At 42.9% G+C, this 19,018-nt stretch overlaps 1 protein-coding gene across 1 annotated transcript; it reads right to left on the reverse strand.

The window, feature by feature from the left end:
- Positions 1-8,331: 8,331 nt before the first annotated feature.
- LOC116742307 lies at positions 8,332-15,676 on the reverse strand. Its single transcript, XM_032609710.1, is given in 1 exon segment — positions 8,332-15,676. A coding segment is annotated over 1 exon segment (6,924 nt). The 5' UTR covers positions 15,284-15,676; the 3' UTR covers positions 8,332-8,359.
- Positions 15,677-19,018: the final 3,342 nt, after the last annotated feature.

Here is a 19,018-nt window from a genome sequence, read left to right on the forward strand (position 1 = left end):
CAGGCTATATGCAAATTAGAGCAGCTTTACATTTTGCCATTAAAACAAAACTGAAGGAATCAAAGGGGAAAAAAAGACATTTATTTCAAATATAAGTTTCATTTGTAAATAAATGGACAAGGAAAGCGATATTAGTTTGGCAAAGTGTTGATAAAATCTAGGAAGCCTTTTGTATTTGGTGTCTTTAAAAGCACCAAAAGCTTTGAAAGCTACTGTTTGAAGAAAAGTGATTTTGAGGAAAAGTGAAGTATTATGTGTCAAATTGGCTAGGCTATAACCCTGTTATTCAATCAAACACTAAACATTCAATATAACCCTGTTATTCAAACACGAAAAAGGTATTGCTATGAAGGTATTTTGTAGATGTGACTAACATTTATAGTCAGTTAACTTAAAGTAAAGGAGATTATTCTAAATAATCTGGGTAGGTCTGATTCAATCAGTTGAAAGCTCATAAGAGCAGAACTCAGAAGAAATTCCACTCGTGGACTGAACCATCATTTAGCTCAGCAAGGAACTTCAGCCTGTCCTTCCTGATGGCCTACCCTATGGATTTCAGACTTTTCAAGCCAGTCCCCACAATTGCAAAAGCCAATCCCTTGCAATGAATCTATTAATATCTATCTCCTACTGGTTCTCTTTCTCTGGTGGAAGCTTGACTGACACAGTGATATTCACTATGGTTGTTGGTAAGTATCTTCATTGATATATTAGGAAGAGATATAAAAGAGAGGTTGATTTTAGGAATTATAAAACCTCATGGTAAATTAATAAAGAATGAGAAACTATGAGGAAATTATAAGACAAAGAAGCTAAATGTACTAAACTGCTCATCTTATAATTTGGTAGCCAAATTCTTATTTTTATTAGACGGTTATAAGTAAGTAAATATAGAGTTAAGGATGTTTCTGGACATAAGATATTCACCAGTAGAATTAAAAATAGGGTGCTTGAGCTAACCAGCCTCCAAGATAGCTCCCAACATCCCTGCCTCCTGGTATTTACATTCTTGTGTTGTTCTTTCCCACACTGCACTAGTGTTGGTCTGCATGACCAATAGAATATAGCAAAAGTGATAGTATGTCATTGGGGGAATTAGGTTAAAAAGATATTATGGCTTCTACCTTGATCCTCCCTCTCTCTGGATCATTTGCTCTGGGGAAAGCCATCTGCCATGTCATAAACAGCCCTGTGAAAAAGTCCATGTGGTAAGGAACAAGGCCTCCAACTACCAAGCCATCAAGGTCTTTTTTTTGGCTGCATTGGGTCTTCATTACCGCACACGGACTTTCTCCAGTTGCAACGAGCAGGGGCTACTCTTCATTGTGGTGCACGGGCTTCTCATTGCAGTGGCTTCTCTTGCTGCAGAGCACAGGCTCTAGGCGCATGGGCTTCAGTAATTGTGGCATGAGGGCTCAGCAGTTGTGGTTTGCGGGCTGTAGAGTGCAGGCTCAGTAGTTGTGACTTACGGGCTTAGTTGCTCCATGGCATGTGGAATTTCCCGGACCAGATCTCGAACCCGTGTCCCCTGCATTGGCCGGTGGATTCTTAACCACTGCGCCACCAGGGAAGCCCCACCAAGGCCTTTTGACAACAGCCACTGAGTGAATCTAGAAGCAAACTTGCAGCATCTGCCCCTCCCCGCATCAAGCCTTCAAAAGACTGAAGCAACAGTAGACTGCAGCCTCCTGACACACCTTATGTAAGAAATACCTAGCTAGACCACTTCCAGATTCCTGACTTTTAGAAATTGGGGTGATAATAAATGTTTGTTATTCAAGCTGCTAAATTTATCTTACAAACTGATTTAAAAGACAAAAGGAAACCAACTAAAACCTATAGAAAAGGCAGAACTGAAAAAACAAGAATAAAAGTTAGGAGACATAAAATAGAAAAAAAAATAGAAAGTAAGATAAACCAAGCATAACAATTAAAATTATTCTAAACACTCAAAATCCTGCATTAGAAGGTAAAACAGCATAAATTGTTCAGAAATTAATTAAATAATATGTTATTACTATAGATACTTAACAGCCAACAGGTCTAGGAAGGCTAAATATCAGAGAATGGACAAAGATAAACTAAGCTAAAATGGGCAAAGATAAAAAAGGAAAGCAATGATAGCAATATTCACATCAGATAGAGTAGAACTTAGGGCAAAAAAAGCACTTAAGGCCAGTGGAGTTATTGCATATGAGAAAAGGTAGTCAACAATGAAAATATAATAATAAGGAATTGATATGGATCAACATGGCATCTAAATATATAATGCAGATTGATAGACTTGTAATGAGAAAATAATAAAACACAATTATAGTGGGAGATTTTAATACTTGAAGAGCAATGACAGATTAAGCAGATAATATATAAAGGCATGGAGGATCTAAAATATTCATAATGTAGATATTATTTCAGATTTTATATTCTCCAAAAATGGCTACACATGTTCATGCATAAAAATTGAGCATCCTGGGTCATGGAGAAAGTTTTCATTAAAGGCAATAAAGGAAAACATTTTATGGGCTATATTTTCTGTCCACAATTGAACAGTAGCAGCATGTGTGTTTTCTTATAAATAGCCCCCAATCACCTGTAAATTAAACAAGTATCCAAGGCTATAAAATTGTATGGTAAATATTAGTGATTTTTAGTAGTTACCTATTTTTAAAAAAATAAGGAAAATGCCAACCTATCTAAATCTTTGTGATAAGTCAAAGCAGTCAAAGCAGTATTTGAAGGAAAATGTAGAGTTTTAAATATTTTATTGTTTCTTGAGAGAGAAAAAAAGATTGTATAAAAAGCAACAACAAACTCCCCAAAAGTAAATAGAAGCATGGGAATAATTAAAACCAAAATAAAATTAATTAGAAAATAAAAACAATGTCATTATGTAAACATCATGAAATAGACAAGCCTCTGACAAATCTAATCAAGGAGAGAGAACATAAACATAAAATATTAGGAATAAGGAGGTAATATACGAACATGCCAAATTTTTCCCTGTCCTAAAGAAGAAACCCTTTCTTTTACTGTAGTTCTCTTTCTCTCTTCTTTTGAAAGACCCTCTCAAAACCAAACAATTTTTTGGAAATAGTGTATGCTTTCTGATTACAAAAGTAATACAAGACTTATATTTCTGGTAGTTTAACAGACTAGGCACTAGAGGACTAAACCACCTGTTAAAATCAACTAAAGTTACTACATTTTTAAAAATCTCAAATGTAATTTAAATTTCAAATTTCTTGTAATTTAAAACTTTTGTATTTACTGAGGGAGATCTTTAGACTTTGTCATCTATTTTTATCACATATTACTCTTGGGCATACATAAACAGTAAAATATAAGTGAAAGAAATCACTTAAGTTATGCCTAAAATTTTCCATTTAATCTTACTTTTCTACACAATCAATGCTCTGTGACATCAAGAACCTTGGTGATATATTATTTCATAAAATAATTCTTAAAAGAATGAAAAACCATTGATGCTGGGCTCTTAAGCCTGACTTTGCAATTATGCAGTACTAACTTACTTTTGACTTACGTTTCAGGAATGTTGCTAAATATGTGTGGTTCACTATGACGACAGCTCCTCTCCGCAGACATTTGATCCCTAGGGGTTAAAATGTGCTCCACTATCATCCTCAAAATTTTCTTCTAAGTCACGGATGTTCATCCTGCAAGTTTTGATGCTTCACTTTTGATATTCATACAAGCATAAAAAATGTGTTTATCTATGTTATGCCTGACCCTGGCTGACCATGATTGTAGGACGCCATCAATTTAAGATGCATACTAATTTCAGAGATTTTAAAATGTTAAAGAATGTATATTTTGAATAATGAAATATGATAAAGTGGGATGAAGTGAAATATCTAGCAAAAGCGGAAGAGCTTAAGATTCAATTTATATAGCACTGCATGGCATGCAAGTTAGAAGTCAAAGCCCAGGAGCATCTAAAATAGGGAAACTCCTTTTAGGAGATACTTTTCCTAACCACCCCCTCCACCCAGTAAAGCTGAGTCCTCAAAGTGTTACACTCTCAGTGTCAGGTAAATTACGAATCATGCATTTCCCTACCACAACTATCATCACCAGGACACTACAACAAAAATTGCTCATCTCAAAAGTCTGTGCAAGTTGGGAAGAAGAGGAGATTATAGCCCCCTAAGAATCTGTAACCACAAGACAACTTTAGTGCAAGTTTGCAGCTCAAACACCTCCAACCTGGACAGTTAAAAAACCTAAAGCCAAGTAATAGGTTTAAAGTAGTCCTAGTACAATGATGCCCTCAGGTGCCCAAAAGAAGCAAAAGCAAATCCCTCTGAAGGAACTCATCCTCCTCTCAGGTTTTAAAAACTTCCCAAAGAAAATGTTTTTTAAAAAATCACATCATAGTAAAACAACAATAACAAAACAAAACAAAAAACAAATCACAAAACCATCAGGAAACAAAGTACCATGAGCAAGAGCCAGCAGAAATCACAGAAAAATCAGAACTGCAAAGACATCAGATGTTGGAATTACCAGACACCAAATAGGAAAATTAAAAGGTATATTTAATAAATTTCTAGAAATAAAAGAGAAAGTTGAAAAAAGTTAAAAGCCAACATATATGAAAAGAAACCAAAAAGAACTAAATATATATATATATATGAATTAAAAAATTTCTATACAGAACAAAGAGAAAAAGATGATAAATATGAAAAAGATAATGGAGGATATAGTGTAAGGACCTAACAAATGACTATTCAAATCTCCAGAAGGAGGAAAGAGAGAAAATGGGGCAGAAGAAATAATTGAAGAAATAATGGCTAACAATGTTTTAGAACTAAAGAAAGAAAACAATTCATAGATCCAAGAAATCCAGGGAATGCCAACTAGAGCAAGTAAAAAGAAAGTTATACCAGACCTGCAACAGGGAAACTACAGAATGAAAAAAAAAAAAAAGTTACTTGAGGCAGCCATTAAAAAAGAGAGATTACTCTCATATGTATCATAATTAGAATGACATATGACTTATCAACAGCAACAATGGAAGCTAGTGAAGCTAGAAGACAATGAAATAATATTTTTTAAATGTTTAACGTGCTGAAAGGGATAACTGTCAACCTGAAATTCTATGACCAGTGAAAACATCTTTTAAAAATGAAGGCTAAATAAAGACATTTTCCAAACAAAAACAGAAAGTTTGCCACCGAATATCTTCATTAAAGGAAATTCTAGAATGTGTACTTTAGGCAGAAAGTAATGACAGATGGATGGTGTGAGATGAAAGAACTTATTAATAATAAAGAACAAAATAGTAAATACATAGATAAATTCAAACACTGGCCACATAAAACTATAATAATAACAATGCCTTATGAAATTTTAAAAAATGAGATTAAAATACATGACAATATTAGCATATAAATTCAGAAAGAAATGTTTGGAGTGGGAATATTCTAAGTTCTTTTTTGTTTTTAAACTTGGCCTTGTTTTTTGGGGGAGAGGTGGCTGCATAGGGTCTTCGTTGCTGCACGGGGGCTTTCTCTAGTTTCAACAAGCAGGGGCTACTCTTCGTTAGAGTGCACAGGCTTCTCATTGCAGTGGCTTCTCTTGTTGTGGAGCACGGGCTCTAGGTGCATGGGATTCAGTATTTGTGGCATGCGGGCTCAGTAGTTGTGGCTCTCAGGCTCCAGTAGTTGTGGCACATGGGCTTAGTAGTTGTGGCTCCTGGGCTCTAGAGTGCAGGCTCAATTGTTGTGGTGCATGGGCTTAGTTGCTCCGTGGCATGTGGGATCTTCCCAGACCAGCGTTCAAACCCATGTCCCTTGCATTGGCAGGTGGATTCTTAACCACTGTGCCACCAGGGAAGACCTCTAAGTTCTTTTGTACTGTCGGAGAGGAGGTTAATGATTCTGATTCACTATAAAATTTCCATTTATCTCTTCATATTACCTTCCTTTAAATTCTTGAGTATATTTAAAATAACTTTAAAATTCTGTGCTACTAATTCCATCATCTCTGTTATTTCTGATTCTGTTTCTATTAACCAGCTTCTCCTGGTATGGGTCACATTTTCCTTCTTCTTTGTATACTATTTTTTAATTGCATGCTGGACATAGTAAATGTTTCAATGTTGAGCAATGGATTTTGTTGCCTTCTTTTAAAGAGTGCTGAATTTTCTTTTAGCGGACAGTCAAATTTCTCGATCCTTTCAAGATTTGTTTTCAAGCCTCATTTGAGTGGGTCTACAGTAACCACTACTCTAGGACTAGTTTATTCCTACTAGTAAGGCTTGATCTTTCTGGAGTCTCTACTAAATGCCCCAGGTATTTAAAAAGTTCTTTCCTGTCTGGCTGGTTAAAATTCAAATGTCTCTCAACTTCATGTATTCTCTGGAATTTTTCACCTTATTGCCCCTCATTAGTTCTTTGCCCAGCCTCAAGGAGTTTTTTTTTTTTTTTTAATTTTAATTTTTTGGCTGCGTTGGGTCTTCATTGCTGCGTGCAGGCTTTCTCTAGTTGTGGTGAGTGGGGTCTACTCTTCGTTGCGGTGTGCAGGCTTCTCATTGTGGTGTCTTCTCTTGTTGTGGAGCATGGGCTCTAGGTGCACGGGCTTCAGTAGTTGTAGTATGTGGGCTCAGTAGTTGTAGCTCATGGGCTCTAGAGCGCAGGCTCAGTAGTTGTGGTGCATGGGCTTAGTTGCTCCGCGGCATGTGGGATCTTCCCGGACCAGGGATCGAACCCATGTCCCCTGCATTGGCAGGCGGATTCTTAACTACTGCACCACCAGGGAAGCCCCTCAAGGAGTTTTACTCTATGCATTCATAGATTGGTATTCAATCAAAAATATCAAGGGACCATGGCCCAAATGTCCAGAACCATTTCTCTATGTAGCTACCTCTTCTCCAGTGCTCTGCTAAATAATTCCAACTGCCTCAGCTTCTCCAGATTCTAATCTTTGTCTCTTTAACTCAACAAGTCCACGGTAATCTGATTGGGTTCTCCCTCTGAAACCAAGCAAGGCCTTGTGGGGCTCCTGGGCACAAAGCCTTTCTGTGTCCCCCATTTCTTTGATTACAGGAAATAACCTTCATTCAACCTCCATGACCTTCCCCAACTTCCAACAGGCAGATTCAAGCAGTTGTTAACTAGGGAAGGGAGGGGATGTGAGACAAAGGAGAAACAACCAGTCAAGAGAAACAATAGTGTAGCCTTGGGGCAAGGTCCTGGTTCCCCACCAACGATACACACAAAGATATCTTTGAGCTGTTTTGTAGATACTGAAAACCCCTCCAGGTGGGAGAAGTTAATGATTAATGATGGTTTGCTGCCCACAAGCATGTAGACCCCAGACCAGTTGGAACCTGAAAGTTGATGATGCTGACTCCTACCTACCTCACCACCAACCCATCAGAAGAATGTAAGCCCATCATTGTCTTGATCCTATCACCTACCTCTGACCACAAGCCCTGACTATTAGACCTCTCCCTATTCCCCAGGGAGGAAGGCACATTTCTTGAGGTGTTACCCTGCTGTGTTCCCTCTTTGTCTGGCAAAGAATAAAGCTACTCTTTCTCTTTCTTCCAAAACCCTGTCTCCGAATTTCTGTTCAGCATCAGTGCACAGAAAGCCAATATTTTGGCATCAGCTCCCTATGTCATATTCCAGAAAACGCCACCAAACTGAAAGCTGGAATGGTCACAGGACTGACCTTGTTTGTTTCTATTCTTTCAGGGATCCTAATCCTTTGCTGCCTATTGATCAATGTCTGAAAATAGTTATTTCTTATGTTTTGTCCAGTTTTCTAGTCATTTGTGATGAAATGCCCACGGTCACGAGACCCCTCCACAAGACCACCAGAGACAAGAGTCAAAGCCAAACGGCAAGGGTCATTTATTGCAGGTTCGAACCTGGACCTCCGCGCACTCGTTGCCGGTGACGCTAAGAGGTTCCGATGGAGTTTAGTACAGCTCTTTTATAGACAGGTACAAACAAGCTCGCGACCTTCAGGGGTGGGGGGTACTGATTGGCTAACTTTTAAACAAAGACATTAGTCACTGATTGGTTAACTTTTAAACAAAGACACTAGTCACCGTCTGATTGGTTGGATGGTTGCAAAAGGGGGTTCAGCAAGCATAGTTACAGAAGCGAGAGCGGCTGGTTAAGTTTCGGTTTCCTGAGGCTTTGTTTTTCAATTAGGAATACTTAAGATGGGGCCATAGTTACAAACAGTACAAACAGGAAGATCGATGCAATCCTAGCAGCACTACGGCCTAATGGCAGGGCATCAATTCAGTCCTATTTCTACCAAAGTAGAACATAGCCCTTCATTCCCCCTTCTTTCATGAACCAGAGGAGCCAATCTTGGGTCCTCAAGGCTCAGTTTCTTCATTTTCTAAGTCCTCGTATGGCTGATATTGTGATCTTAATACCATTAGCTGAACTGTGTTTATTCTTTTTCGGACGAAATCCATGATTTTGTTGAATATACAGGGGCCTATAGTGAGGAGGAGAAGGAGGCATAGTAGAGGGCCCAGGAAGGGGAGGAGGAAGGGAAGCATCCCATGAAATCCTGACCAAAGGGGATTGTCCGCTAATTCTTTCCGACGGCGGGCTAAGTCTTCCTGGAGCTGGTGAATTTTGTTTCTTACAATGCCTGATTTATTTGCATAAAAACAACATTTTTCTTTTAGAGCGAGGCATATCCCACCCTGTTCAGCTGTCAGCAAGTCTAAGCCCCTCCTATTTTGTAGGACCACCTCGGCCAGCGAATCTAATTGGTCCTGTAAGTCCTGAATGGTTCCAGAGAGGGCTTCTACATCTTCTATTAATTGTCTAGACAGCTGATTATAGGAGTGAAGGGAGACCCCAAGACCTGTACTCCCTGTGGCCACAGCTCCTGTAATTCCTAGTCCTACCAGGAGGGGTATGGCTGTAATGGCTCGTTTGGTTCTTCCTGCCCAAAGGTCAAAGCTGGGAATGGGCAATGGAGTGTCTCCCGAGATCAGGTCTACATTAGGGAGGAGGGTGGCTAGGTTGCAGACCCCTGTCCAGTTCTGGGGTAAATAGGTGTATGCTAGGTTATTTCCACAGACAAAGACAGTGGTGTTAGGACTACAGAGGGAGGAGTTTACGGGGATATACTGACTACATCCAGTAGATGAAAGGATTCCCAAGTCAATACTGGCGTTAGAGAGGGAATCGTTCTTGACAAAGCATGAGGTATTAAAGGTAGTTGAAAACTTTGAAAATTGTATGGGAAACGGCTCGGGGAGTAAAGTTGGGTTACATTGTTTGCTGATGTTTAAATTGGCGAAAATGGGGATAGCTATAGGGCGGGGCGGTCCTTGAGGAAGGCAGAGCCAGCAATCTTGTGCTAAGTTGGGGTTGGTGGTATTTAAAAGCGCAAAAGTAGCTTCTAGTATAGTCGTGGTTTGGGGGTCCAGTTCAGAGGGATTGACCTTAGGGCGAATTAGGGGGTGGTAGCTGAGCTGTGGGTACAGATCCTGATAGGCCTTTTCTATTTGTCTTCGGGTTTCTATCTGGCGCACTTCGTCTTGGGGCCCTCCACCGTCTGACATATGTATGGGGGCCCTGGTATTCCAGCACACCGGGGTCCCGGGAGTGCCAATGCATCCAGCCTGAAGGTATTTATTATTATCACTAATGGTGGGACTTTTATTATTCTGTAGTGTGGCTGTGAAATAAGTCTTGTTATTGGTCCCTGTACATTGCTGGTAAGAGGAGTAGCACGTGCTATGCATTGATTCCTGAAAAGTAGAACAGGGGCAAATAGCTGGGGGGGGGAGTGGTTTAGGCTTATGGTGGCATTGCCAGCTGGTTTTGACCCCGGTGCCTCCATATACCTGAACAAGGTATGCAGTTATTCCCCCACAATCCTGCATATGAGTATACCTTCGGGGAACAACAGGAGTCTCGCTAGTACCTCCCCTGCACTCGCACGGTGCACCATATAGTTGTTGCATTAAAGCATTCTTAGTGGGGGGGGGTTGAATCCTCCCCTCGTGGCCCGAGGGTTGAGGGTTAGGACTGTCATTAGAGCTATCAGCAGTACCTTGGTCCTCATGGGGGAGGGTATGGCGTAAGGTCAGTTTGAGGGGATTGTCCTTACTCCGATCAACCGTCCAGGTGACGTCAGCTTTAGTGGACTTGATGAGGTCAGAAAGTGGGTCCACCGGCTTGACGTGGGTGTAATGGATCCAGGCAGCTATGCTGTCCACCTTGATGGCCGTCGGCGTTGTCAGGATGATCTGGTAAGGTCCTTTCCACCTGGGTTCTAGGGTCTCTTGTCGATGGCGTTTGACAAGGACCCAGTCACCTGGTTGGAGCTGGTGTGGAGTAGGCGGGGGTCCTGTTGTATATAGCTCTTTTAGTTTGGGCCAGATTGTCTCATGTATCCGCTGTAAGGCTTGGAGGGAAGACAGGAGATTATTTTCTGGGTCCGATTGGATAAGGTTAGTCTTTAGGTTAGGGATAATAGGAGGAGGCCTACCATGTATTATTTCGTAGGGGGTAAATCCTAGCTTATAGGGGGAATTTCGCACCCTAAACAGAGCGTAGGGGAGTAGGACTACCCAGTTAGCACCAGTCTCCATGGTTAATTTAGTCAAGGTCTCTTTTAGAGTTCTATTCATTCTTTCTACCTGTCCTGAACTCTGGGGGCGGTATGCACAATGTAATTTCCAATCAGCCCCAAGTATGGAAGCCAGATCCTGACTTACCTTAGAAACGAAGGCCGGCCCGTTGTCTGACCCTATCATAACTGGAAAGCCATACCTGGGCAGGATTTCTTCTAGTAGCTTTTTAGCTACTATTTGTGCTGTCTCATTCTTGGTCGGGAATGCCTCAGTCCAACCTGAAAAGGTATCTATAAACACCAGTAAATATCTATATCCATATTTGCCAGGCTTTACCTCCGTGAAGTCCACTTCCCAGTAGGCTCCGGGCTGGTTCCCTCTTTCCCGGATGCCAGCGGTTGGTGGGTGGGTGTTAGCATTATGGAGTTGGCAGACTGCACAGCCAGCAACCAGTCGTTCAGTTTTTTCGGAGACATTTTTAATTTTAAGTCCAGTCTGTCTGATGAGATCCTGTAGCCGTCGGGCGCCCAAGTGGGTGCTACGATGGATCCGTTCAAGGACCAAGGTTCCTAGTTTTTCTGGAAGGAGGATATTGTTCTTAGCGTCCCGCCACCATCCGTCTTTAACCTGGGTTAGAGGGAGTTTGTTTATCCATCTAATGTCATCTTCCGAGTAGTCGGGTTGGGGCGGTAATTCCCGGGGCCCTGGATCTGGCAGTTGTAGGGGAAGTAATGGTATTGGAGTGTATGCCGCATTTCGAGCCGTCTGGTCTGCCAAATTGTTGCCCCGGGCGACTGGATTTGTGGGTTTTTGATGCCCCGGGCAATGTACAATGGCTAACTTTTTGGGTTCCCATATGGCCGCTAGCAAGGCCAGGATTTCCTCTTTGTTCTTGATGTCTTTGCCCTCTGCTGTGAGTAGTCCCCACTCTCGGTATATTGCCCCATGTATGTGTGCGGTAGCGAAAGCATACCGGCTGTCTGTATATATGGTGGCTTTTTGGTCTTTGCTCATCTTAAGAGCTTGGGTCAGGGCAATTAATTCAGCTTTTTGGGCTGAGGTCCCTGGGGGGAGAGTCTTTGCCCATATCACCTCAGTTTCCGATGTTACCGCTGCCCCCACATACCTCTGACCTTGCTGGACAAAACTACTGCCGTCAGTGAACCATGTGACTTGTGCATCTAATAGGGGCTGGTCACGTAGGTCTTCCCGAACCCCATGGATCTGAGCCAGTACCTCTGCACAATCATGGAGTGGGGAGTCTAAGTCTGGGTCAGGTAATAGAGAGGCAGGGTTTAAAGCCCGTGGTGGAGTGTAGCTGATTTTGAGAGGATTTAACAGTAGACCCTGGTAGTGGACCAATCGAGCATTGCTCATCCATTGGTCGGGAGGCTGTTTGAGAACCCCGTCGATGGCGTGGGGGGTGGTGACATGTAATTCCTGTCCCATAGTTAGTTTGTTGGCATCCTTTACCAATAGGGCTGTGGCGGCGATCACCCGGAGGCAAGGAGGCCAGCCTGCAGCCACGGGGTCCAATTTCTTCGATAGGTAAGCGATAGGCCTGGTCCAAGGACCGAGGGGTTGGGTCAACACGGCCTTAGCTATGCCTTTGTTTTCATCCACAAAGAGGTGGAAGGGTTTGGAGACATCAGGGAGACCCAGGGCGGGTGCGGATAGCAAGGCAGTTTTGATCTGCTGAAATGATTGCTCAGCCTCCTCTGTCCATTCAAAGGGCGTCTGTTCTTTGGTGGCTAAGTATAGTGGTTTGGCCATTTCAGCAAATTTGGGTATCCATAAACGGCAGAACCCAGCTGACCCCAAAAATTCTCTCACCTGTCGAGGCGTGGTGGGTCTGGGGATGCGGAGGACAGTCTCTTTCCGTGCATCTGTGAGCCATCGTTGCCCCCCTTTCAGTAGGTATCCCAGGTAAGTTACCTCAGGCCTGCAGATCTGCGCCTTTTTGGCAGAGGCCCGGTATCCCAGGGTGCCGAGAGTCTGTAGGAGGTTTCTGGTTCCCTGCAGGCAGGCTTCAGTGGTCCCAGCAGCTATTAAGAGATCATCAACATACTGCAGGAGGGTTATATTGGGGTTTTGTCTCCGGTACTCACTGAGATCCTCGTGTAGGGCCTCATCAAACAAGGTAGGTGAGTTCTTGAATCCTTGGGGAAGTCTGGTCCAGGTGAGTTGTCCGTTTATGCCTCTCTCGGGATCCGACCATTCGAAGGCAAAGAGTTCTTGACTTTTGGGTGCTAAGGGTAAACTAAAAAAGGCATCTTTGAGGTCCAGCACAGTATACCATTGTTTTTCTGGACTAAGGGCGCTCAAAAGAGTATATGGATTGGGTACGGTAGGATGGATGTCTATGACTCGTCTGTTAACTTCCCTCAGGTCCTGTACTGGGCGGTAGTCTTTACTGTTAGGTTTGCGGACTGGCAGCAGGGGTGTGTTCCAGGCCGACTGGCAGGGACGCAGTATACCTAGGTCAAGAAGCCGGCGAATATGTGGAGTGATACCAGTTTTGGCCTCTATGGGCATGGGATATTGTCTGACACGTGCAGGATCTGCCCCTGGTTTGATTTCTATGAATAGGGCTGGGCGATGTTTGGCTAGTCCCATCCCACCTGTTTCTGCCCATGCTTCGGGGAACTGCTGAAGCCATGACTTTATATCTTGATTTTGGGAGGGTGGTTCCTGGTGAAGTCGGTACTCATCTTCCAAGTTCAGGGTGAGCACAGATATGGGTTGGTTGTGAGGGTCTGTTATGATCGGCCCCTCTGACCGAAAATGAATTTGCGCTCCCATTTTAGTAAGTAAGTCTCTCCCCAGTAAGGGGCAAGGGCTATCGGGAATGACCAGAAAGGAGTGGGTTACTTTTCCCGTGCCCAAGTCTACAGTTCTCTGAGTGGTCCAGGGGTAACGTTTAACTCCTGTAGCTCCCTGGACCCAGGAGGTTTTGTCAGAAATTTTCCCGTGGGGCTTAACCAAGACCGAATGCTGTGCCCCTGTATCCACCAGGAATTGGACTGGTTTCCCCTCCACTTGTAGGGTTACCCTGGGTTCGGGGAGGGGGTCCGAACCCCGTCCCCCCTACTCTGCATCATGTGTAAACAGGACTGGGGTGGTGGCCTTCGGTTGCCATTGCCCCTGGTTGGGGCGCGGCTGCCTTTTTTTGGGGCATTCCCGAGCCCAATGGCCTTTTTCCTTGCAATAGGCACATTGATCTCTGTCCAATGGTTGCCTGGGAGGTCGAGTGGCTGGGGGGCCCCCTTGATCTTTCTGAACAATGGCGGCCAGGACCTTAGTCATTTTCTCAGTGGCTTTAAGTTGTCTATCCTCTGGGGCGTCTCGGTTATTAAAGACGCGCTGAGCAATACGGAGTAGGTCCTGTATCTGTTTGCCCTCCAGATCTTCTAACTTCTGGAGTTTCTTTTTAATATCAGGGGCTGCCTGGTTAACGAAGGACATTACAACGGCAGCCTGATTTTCGGGGGCCTCTGGATCCATAAGGGTATATTGCCTAAAGGCTTCCATTAATCTTTCTAAATAAGAGGAGGGACTTTCTGTTTTACCTTGTACAATTGAATATACCTTGGCCAAATTAGTGGGCTTGCGCGCGGCAGCCCGGAGACCCGCCATTAGAGTCTGGCGATAAATGAGCAGTCGTCCCCTACCTTCTCCGGTGTTGTAGTTCCAATCATCCTGCGGGGGGCGAGTTAAGGGAAAGGCTGCATTAATAAGATCAGGGTTAGCGGTGGGTTGACCATCATCTCCAGGAACCAGTTTTCTTGCCTCCAGCTGGATTCGTTCTCGTTCCTCGGTAGTGAACAGGATCCGGAGAAGCTGTTGGCAGTCATCCCAGATGGGCTGATGGGTAAACATAACACTATCTAGAAGAGCTATCAAGTCTTTAGGATTATCAGAAAAACGAGCATTCTGGGTTTTCCAATTATATAAGTCACTGGTAGAGAATGGCCAATATTGGAGTCGGGGGTTCCCTGTCTCATCGGGAGGGCCTATTTCTCGTAGGGGTAGGGCTGTGGTGGAATCTGGATGGCGGAACCCTGGGTCGCGCTGAGTGCGTCCACGGGTGCGTCCAGCCGGCCCAGGGGAGTTATTTTCATTGGGCAGGAGGGCCGGCAGTGCCTCTGCCTCTCGCTCCTCCGGTTCTGACCTGGGTGGCCTCTCGGGAGGGGCCACAGGAGGTTCTTCCAAGGGGAGAGGAGCAGGGTCAGGAGCAGGAAGGGGGACCGGTTGTGGGGCCAAAGGAGGATGTTGATATGGAGGGGGTTCTATGAGAAGGAGGTCTTGGCTGTCAGAAAGTATGGGTGCGGTTGAGGTCTGAGGCTTGGGAGGTTTAGTTGGTCGGGCCGTAAGGATCTTATATGTCCCTGATGACAAAAAGGGGGCCATCCAGGGAGGTGGGTTTTCTACCAGGTCCTGCCATACCAAGATGTAGGGGATTTGGTCCGGATGGCCTTCTTTCCCTGGTAAGAAAACTCTAGATTTAATTTTTAGGACTATAGGAAGACAAAAGGTACCCTCGGTGGGCCAACCAACCCCGAAAGTTGGCCATTCAGAGCGGCAGAAGGTAATAAGTTTTCTTTTCCGGATGTCCAGACTGAGATCGTGTCCTCGGGATTTCACATCCCCAAAATTAGTGAGAAGGAGGGAGAGAGGGGTACTCTGTGTTTGGCCCATGTTTAGGTCCTGGAAGAGGTTGGTTAGAAAAGGTTATTCTGAAAACGAAAGTGATTAAGAGCAGTCCCAATAGCGGAGCCTGTAAAAGGAGGAAGGGAGGTTATCGCGTGCGCGCTTCAGATGGGCTATCAACCCCCAGATGGGTCGCGGTGGACGTCTCCAACCACGCCCGACTAGGTGTCCTATAGCGCGTCCGCCAGGACTGTCCTAGTCCCCAAAACAGAAGGTACCTTGAGCCAGCTTACTTACCGATCGGTTGTCAGCGATGACCCGTTGACCTGATGTCTGGTGGGCTTGGGGGCATCCCGGACGAGCCCCCAAATGAAATGCCCACGGTCACGAGACCCCTCCACAAGACCACCAGAGACAAGAGTCAAAGCCAAACGGCAAGGGTCATTTATTGCAGGTTCGAACCTGGACCTCCGCGCACTCGTTGCCGGTGACGCTAAGAGGTTCCGATGGAGTTTAGTACAGCTCTTTTATAGACAGGTACAAACAAGCTCGCGACCTTCAGGGGTGGGGGGTACTGATTGGCTAACTTTTAAACAAAGACATTAGTCACTGATTGGTTAACTTTTAAACAAAGACACTAGTCACCGTCTGATTGGTTGGATGGTTGCAAAAGGGGGTTCAGCAAGCATAGTTACAGAAGCGAGAGCGGCTGGTTAAGTTTCGGTTTCCTGAGGCTTTGTTTTTCAATTAGGAATACTTAAGATGGGGCCATAGTTACAAACAGTACAAACAGGAAGATCGATGCAATCCTAGCAGCACTACGGCCTAATGGCAGGGCATCAATTCAGTCCTATTTCTACCAAAGTAGAACATAGCCCTTCAGTGATATATATAGGGAAGGGGCAAGTCCAGTACTAGTTACTCTGTCGTGGCCAGAACGTTATTAACTTAGACTATGAGAAATTAGGCATACATGTTAACATTTCTAGGGTAATTTCTAAAAACATAAGAATAGATAGCATATACTTGTGGTAGATTGCAAAAATGACCACAAATTCTTCCCATCCCAAAAGAAAGTAGAGTCTATTTTTCTACTCCTTTAAAAAATTTTTATTTATTTATTTATTTTTGGCTATGTTGTGTCTTTGTTGCTGTGCACGGGCTTTCTCTAGTTGCGGCGAGCAGGGACTACTCAGCTACTCTTTGTTGCAGTGAGCGGGCTTCTCATTGTGGTGGCTTCTCTTGTTGTAGAGCACAGTCTCTAGGCTCATGGGCTTCAATAGTTGTGGCATGTGGGCTCAGTAGTGGTAGCTCACAGGCTCTAGAGCACAGGCTCAGTAGTTGTGGCACACAGACTTAGTTGCTCTGCGGCATGTAGGATCTTCCCAGGCCAGGGATCGAACCCATGTCCCCTGAATTGGCAGGCAGACTCTTAACTACTGAGCCACCAAGGAAGTCCCTATTTCTCTACTCCTTAAATCTAGGTTGGCCATGTTATTTGCTTTGGACTTTAGCAAACAAGAGATAAGTGGAAAAATGAAGTTTTGTGTAGTGGAACTTATTTGCTTCGTGCTCTTCAAACTTCAAGCTGCCACTGAAAGAAGTCTGAGTGAGATAATGGCTGACAAGAGACATGTGACCCTGTCAATAGTCACCCCTATTGGTCTGGCCAACAGTCTGCCAACCACCAGACATATGAGTGAAGTCATCCTAGATCATCCAACTGCCAGCCAATCTGCTAAATGGTCACAGATTCAGAGATCCACCTAGACCAGAGCACTCCCCAGATGGTCCAGGAATTGTGAGCCAAACAAACGATTGTTGTTTTAAGCCACCGTTTGTTTTTGTTTGTTTTTTGTAGAGGAGAGAAGGACCGTTGTACAGCAAGAGCTAATTATATATAAACTTCAAAGACTAGAATTAAAAACTAGAATGAGAGAAAAAAAATTAGACAAGAAAAGCACAGGACAAAAACAAATAAAAAGCAAAACAAAAAAAAGCACAAATGGCAGAAGCAAAATTTTAATTATAAGTGTAATAACTATAGTGACTACAAAAAGACGCAAGTGAACTAAAAGATACGGCTAAGACAAAGATTGACAGATGGAATTTTTTTTTTTTTTTTCTTTTTTTGCTGGTTCTATGCAGCATGCAGGATCTTAGTTTCCCAACCAGGGATCAAACCAGTACCCACTGCAGTGGAAGTGTGGAGTCCTAACCACACTGCCAGGGAATTATCCAGACTGAATTTTTTTAAAAAGATAACTATATGCTATTTCCTTGAGACATACCTAAAATAAGATGTTTAGGTCACAACTAAAAAGAGGAAATTAACAAGTATACTTTTAAAAATAACTCATGAGTAAAAATAAATCATAATTAGAAAAATATTTAAAAGAACACTAGCATGAAGACTATATCAAAACCTGTGGTATACAACTAACGAAATATTTAGACTAAAATTTACAGTTTTTTTTTGTGTGTGTGGTACACGGGCCTCTCACTGCTGTGGCCTCTCCCGTTGTGGATCACAGGCTCCAGACGCGCAGGCTCAGTGGCCATGGCTCATGGGCCCATCCGCTCCACGGCATCTTCCCAGACCGGGGCACGAACCCGTGTCCCCTGCATCAGCAGGTGGACTCTCAACCACTGTGCCACCAGGGAAGCCCTAAAATTTATAGTTTTTAGTGCTTATTAAAGAAATGAAAAAGCTAACAGTGAGTTAAACACTAACTTTGGAAAAAGACCAACAGAGAACAGAAGGAAGAAAGGAAGAGAATAACAAAGATCAGAACCAACAGAGAACAGAAGGAAGAAAGGAAGAGAATAACAAAGATCAGAATGGAAATCCATAAAATGTAATATAAACACATAATACAGAGAAAAAACAAAATCAAAATTACTGATGAAACTGACAAACTGCTGATGAAATTGATCAAGAAAAAGGAATGGTGGCAGAAATAATCAGCAATACGAATGAAATATAGTATATAACTATAAATGCTACAAATATTAAAATATAGCATAAACAATTTAATGTCAACAAGTTTTAAGAGTTCGATAAAATGGACAAACTCCTAGAAAATATAATTAATTCCTGGACTTTTCTTTGTTAGGGGATTTTAAACTACTGACACTCTCTTTGGTGATTATAAGATTATGTAAGCATTCTACTTCTTGAGTCAGTTTTGGTAAATTACATTTTCTACAAGTTTGTCCATTACCAAAGAATTTATTCCCTAATTTATAAAAAGTTTCTAAGAATCATTGAAAAAAAATAAAATCAATAGAAAATCAATCAAAGAATATGAACAGGCAATTCTCAGAAGAAATATAAACATACAATAAAGTACAAAGTATACTGTACTAATAATTCTTGATAAACGGCAAAGCATAATGCAAATAATGGATGTTGTTAACACATCACTATTTACGACACCACACGTATTCTTTTCTCATTTAATACAGGTAAAACCTCTACTCATTCTTCTCTCTCTCTTCCAGGTTTGTTTCCTTTTTTTTTTTTTTCCACTAGCTCTCTGCCTGTCTCTTTTTCCGTCCTTAGCCTTCTCTTTCTCTCAATCCATGTTTTTTCACATAGGGTGTTCACCACTTTCCATGGTTTCTACTATGCCTATTGAAATTATACTTGTTCTTCAATAATAATAGCTACTACTTACAGTGATTACTTAGTAGTTTATCTTTATTAATCATATTGATGAGGAAACTGGGGCACAGGGCTCTTAAGTAACACGCGCAAGAGACATAACTAGTAGAACTCAG

The sequence above is a fragment of the Phocoena sinus genome, chromosome 1 (assembly GCF_008692025.1).
Source record: "Phocoena sinus isolate mPhoSin1 chromosome 1, mPhoSin1.pri, whole genome shotgun sequence".
NCBI lineage: Eukaryota > Metazoa > Chordata > Mammalia > Artiodactyla > Phocoenidae > Phocoena > Phocoena sinus.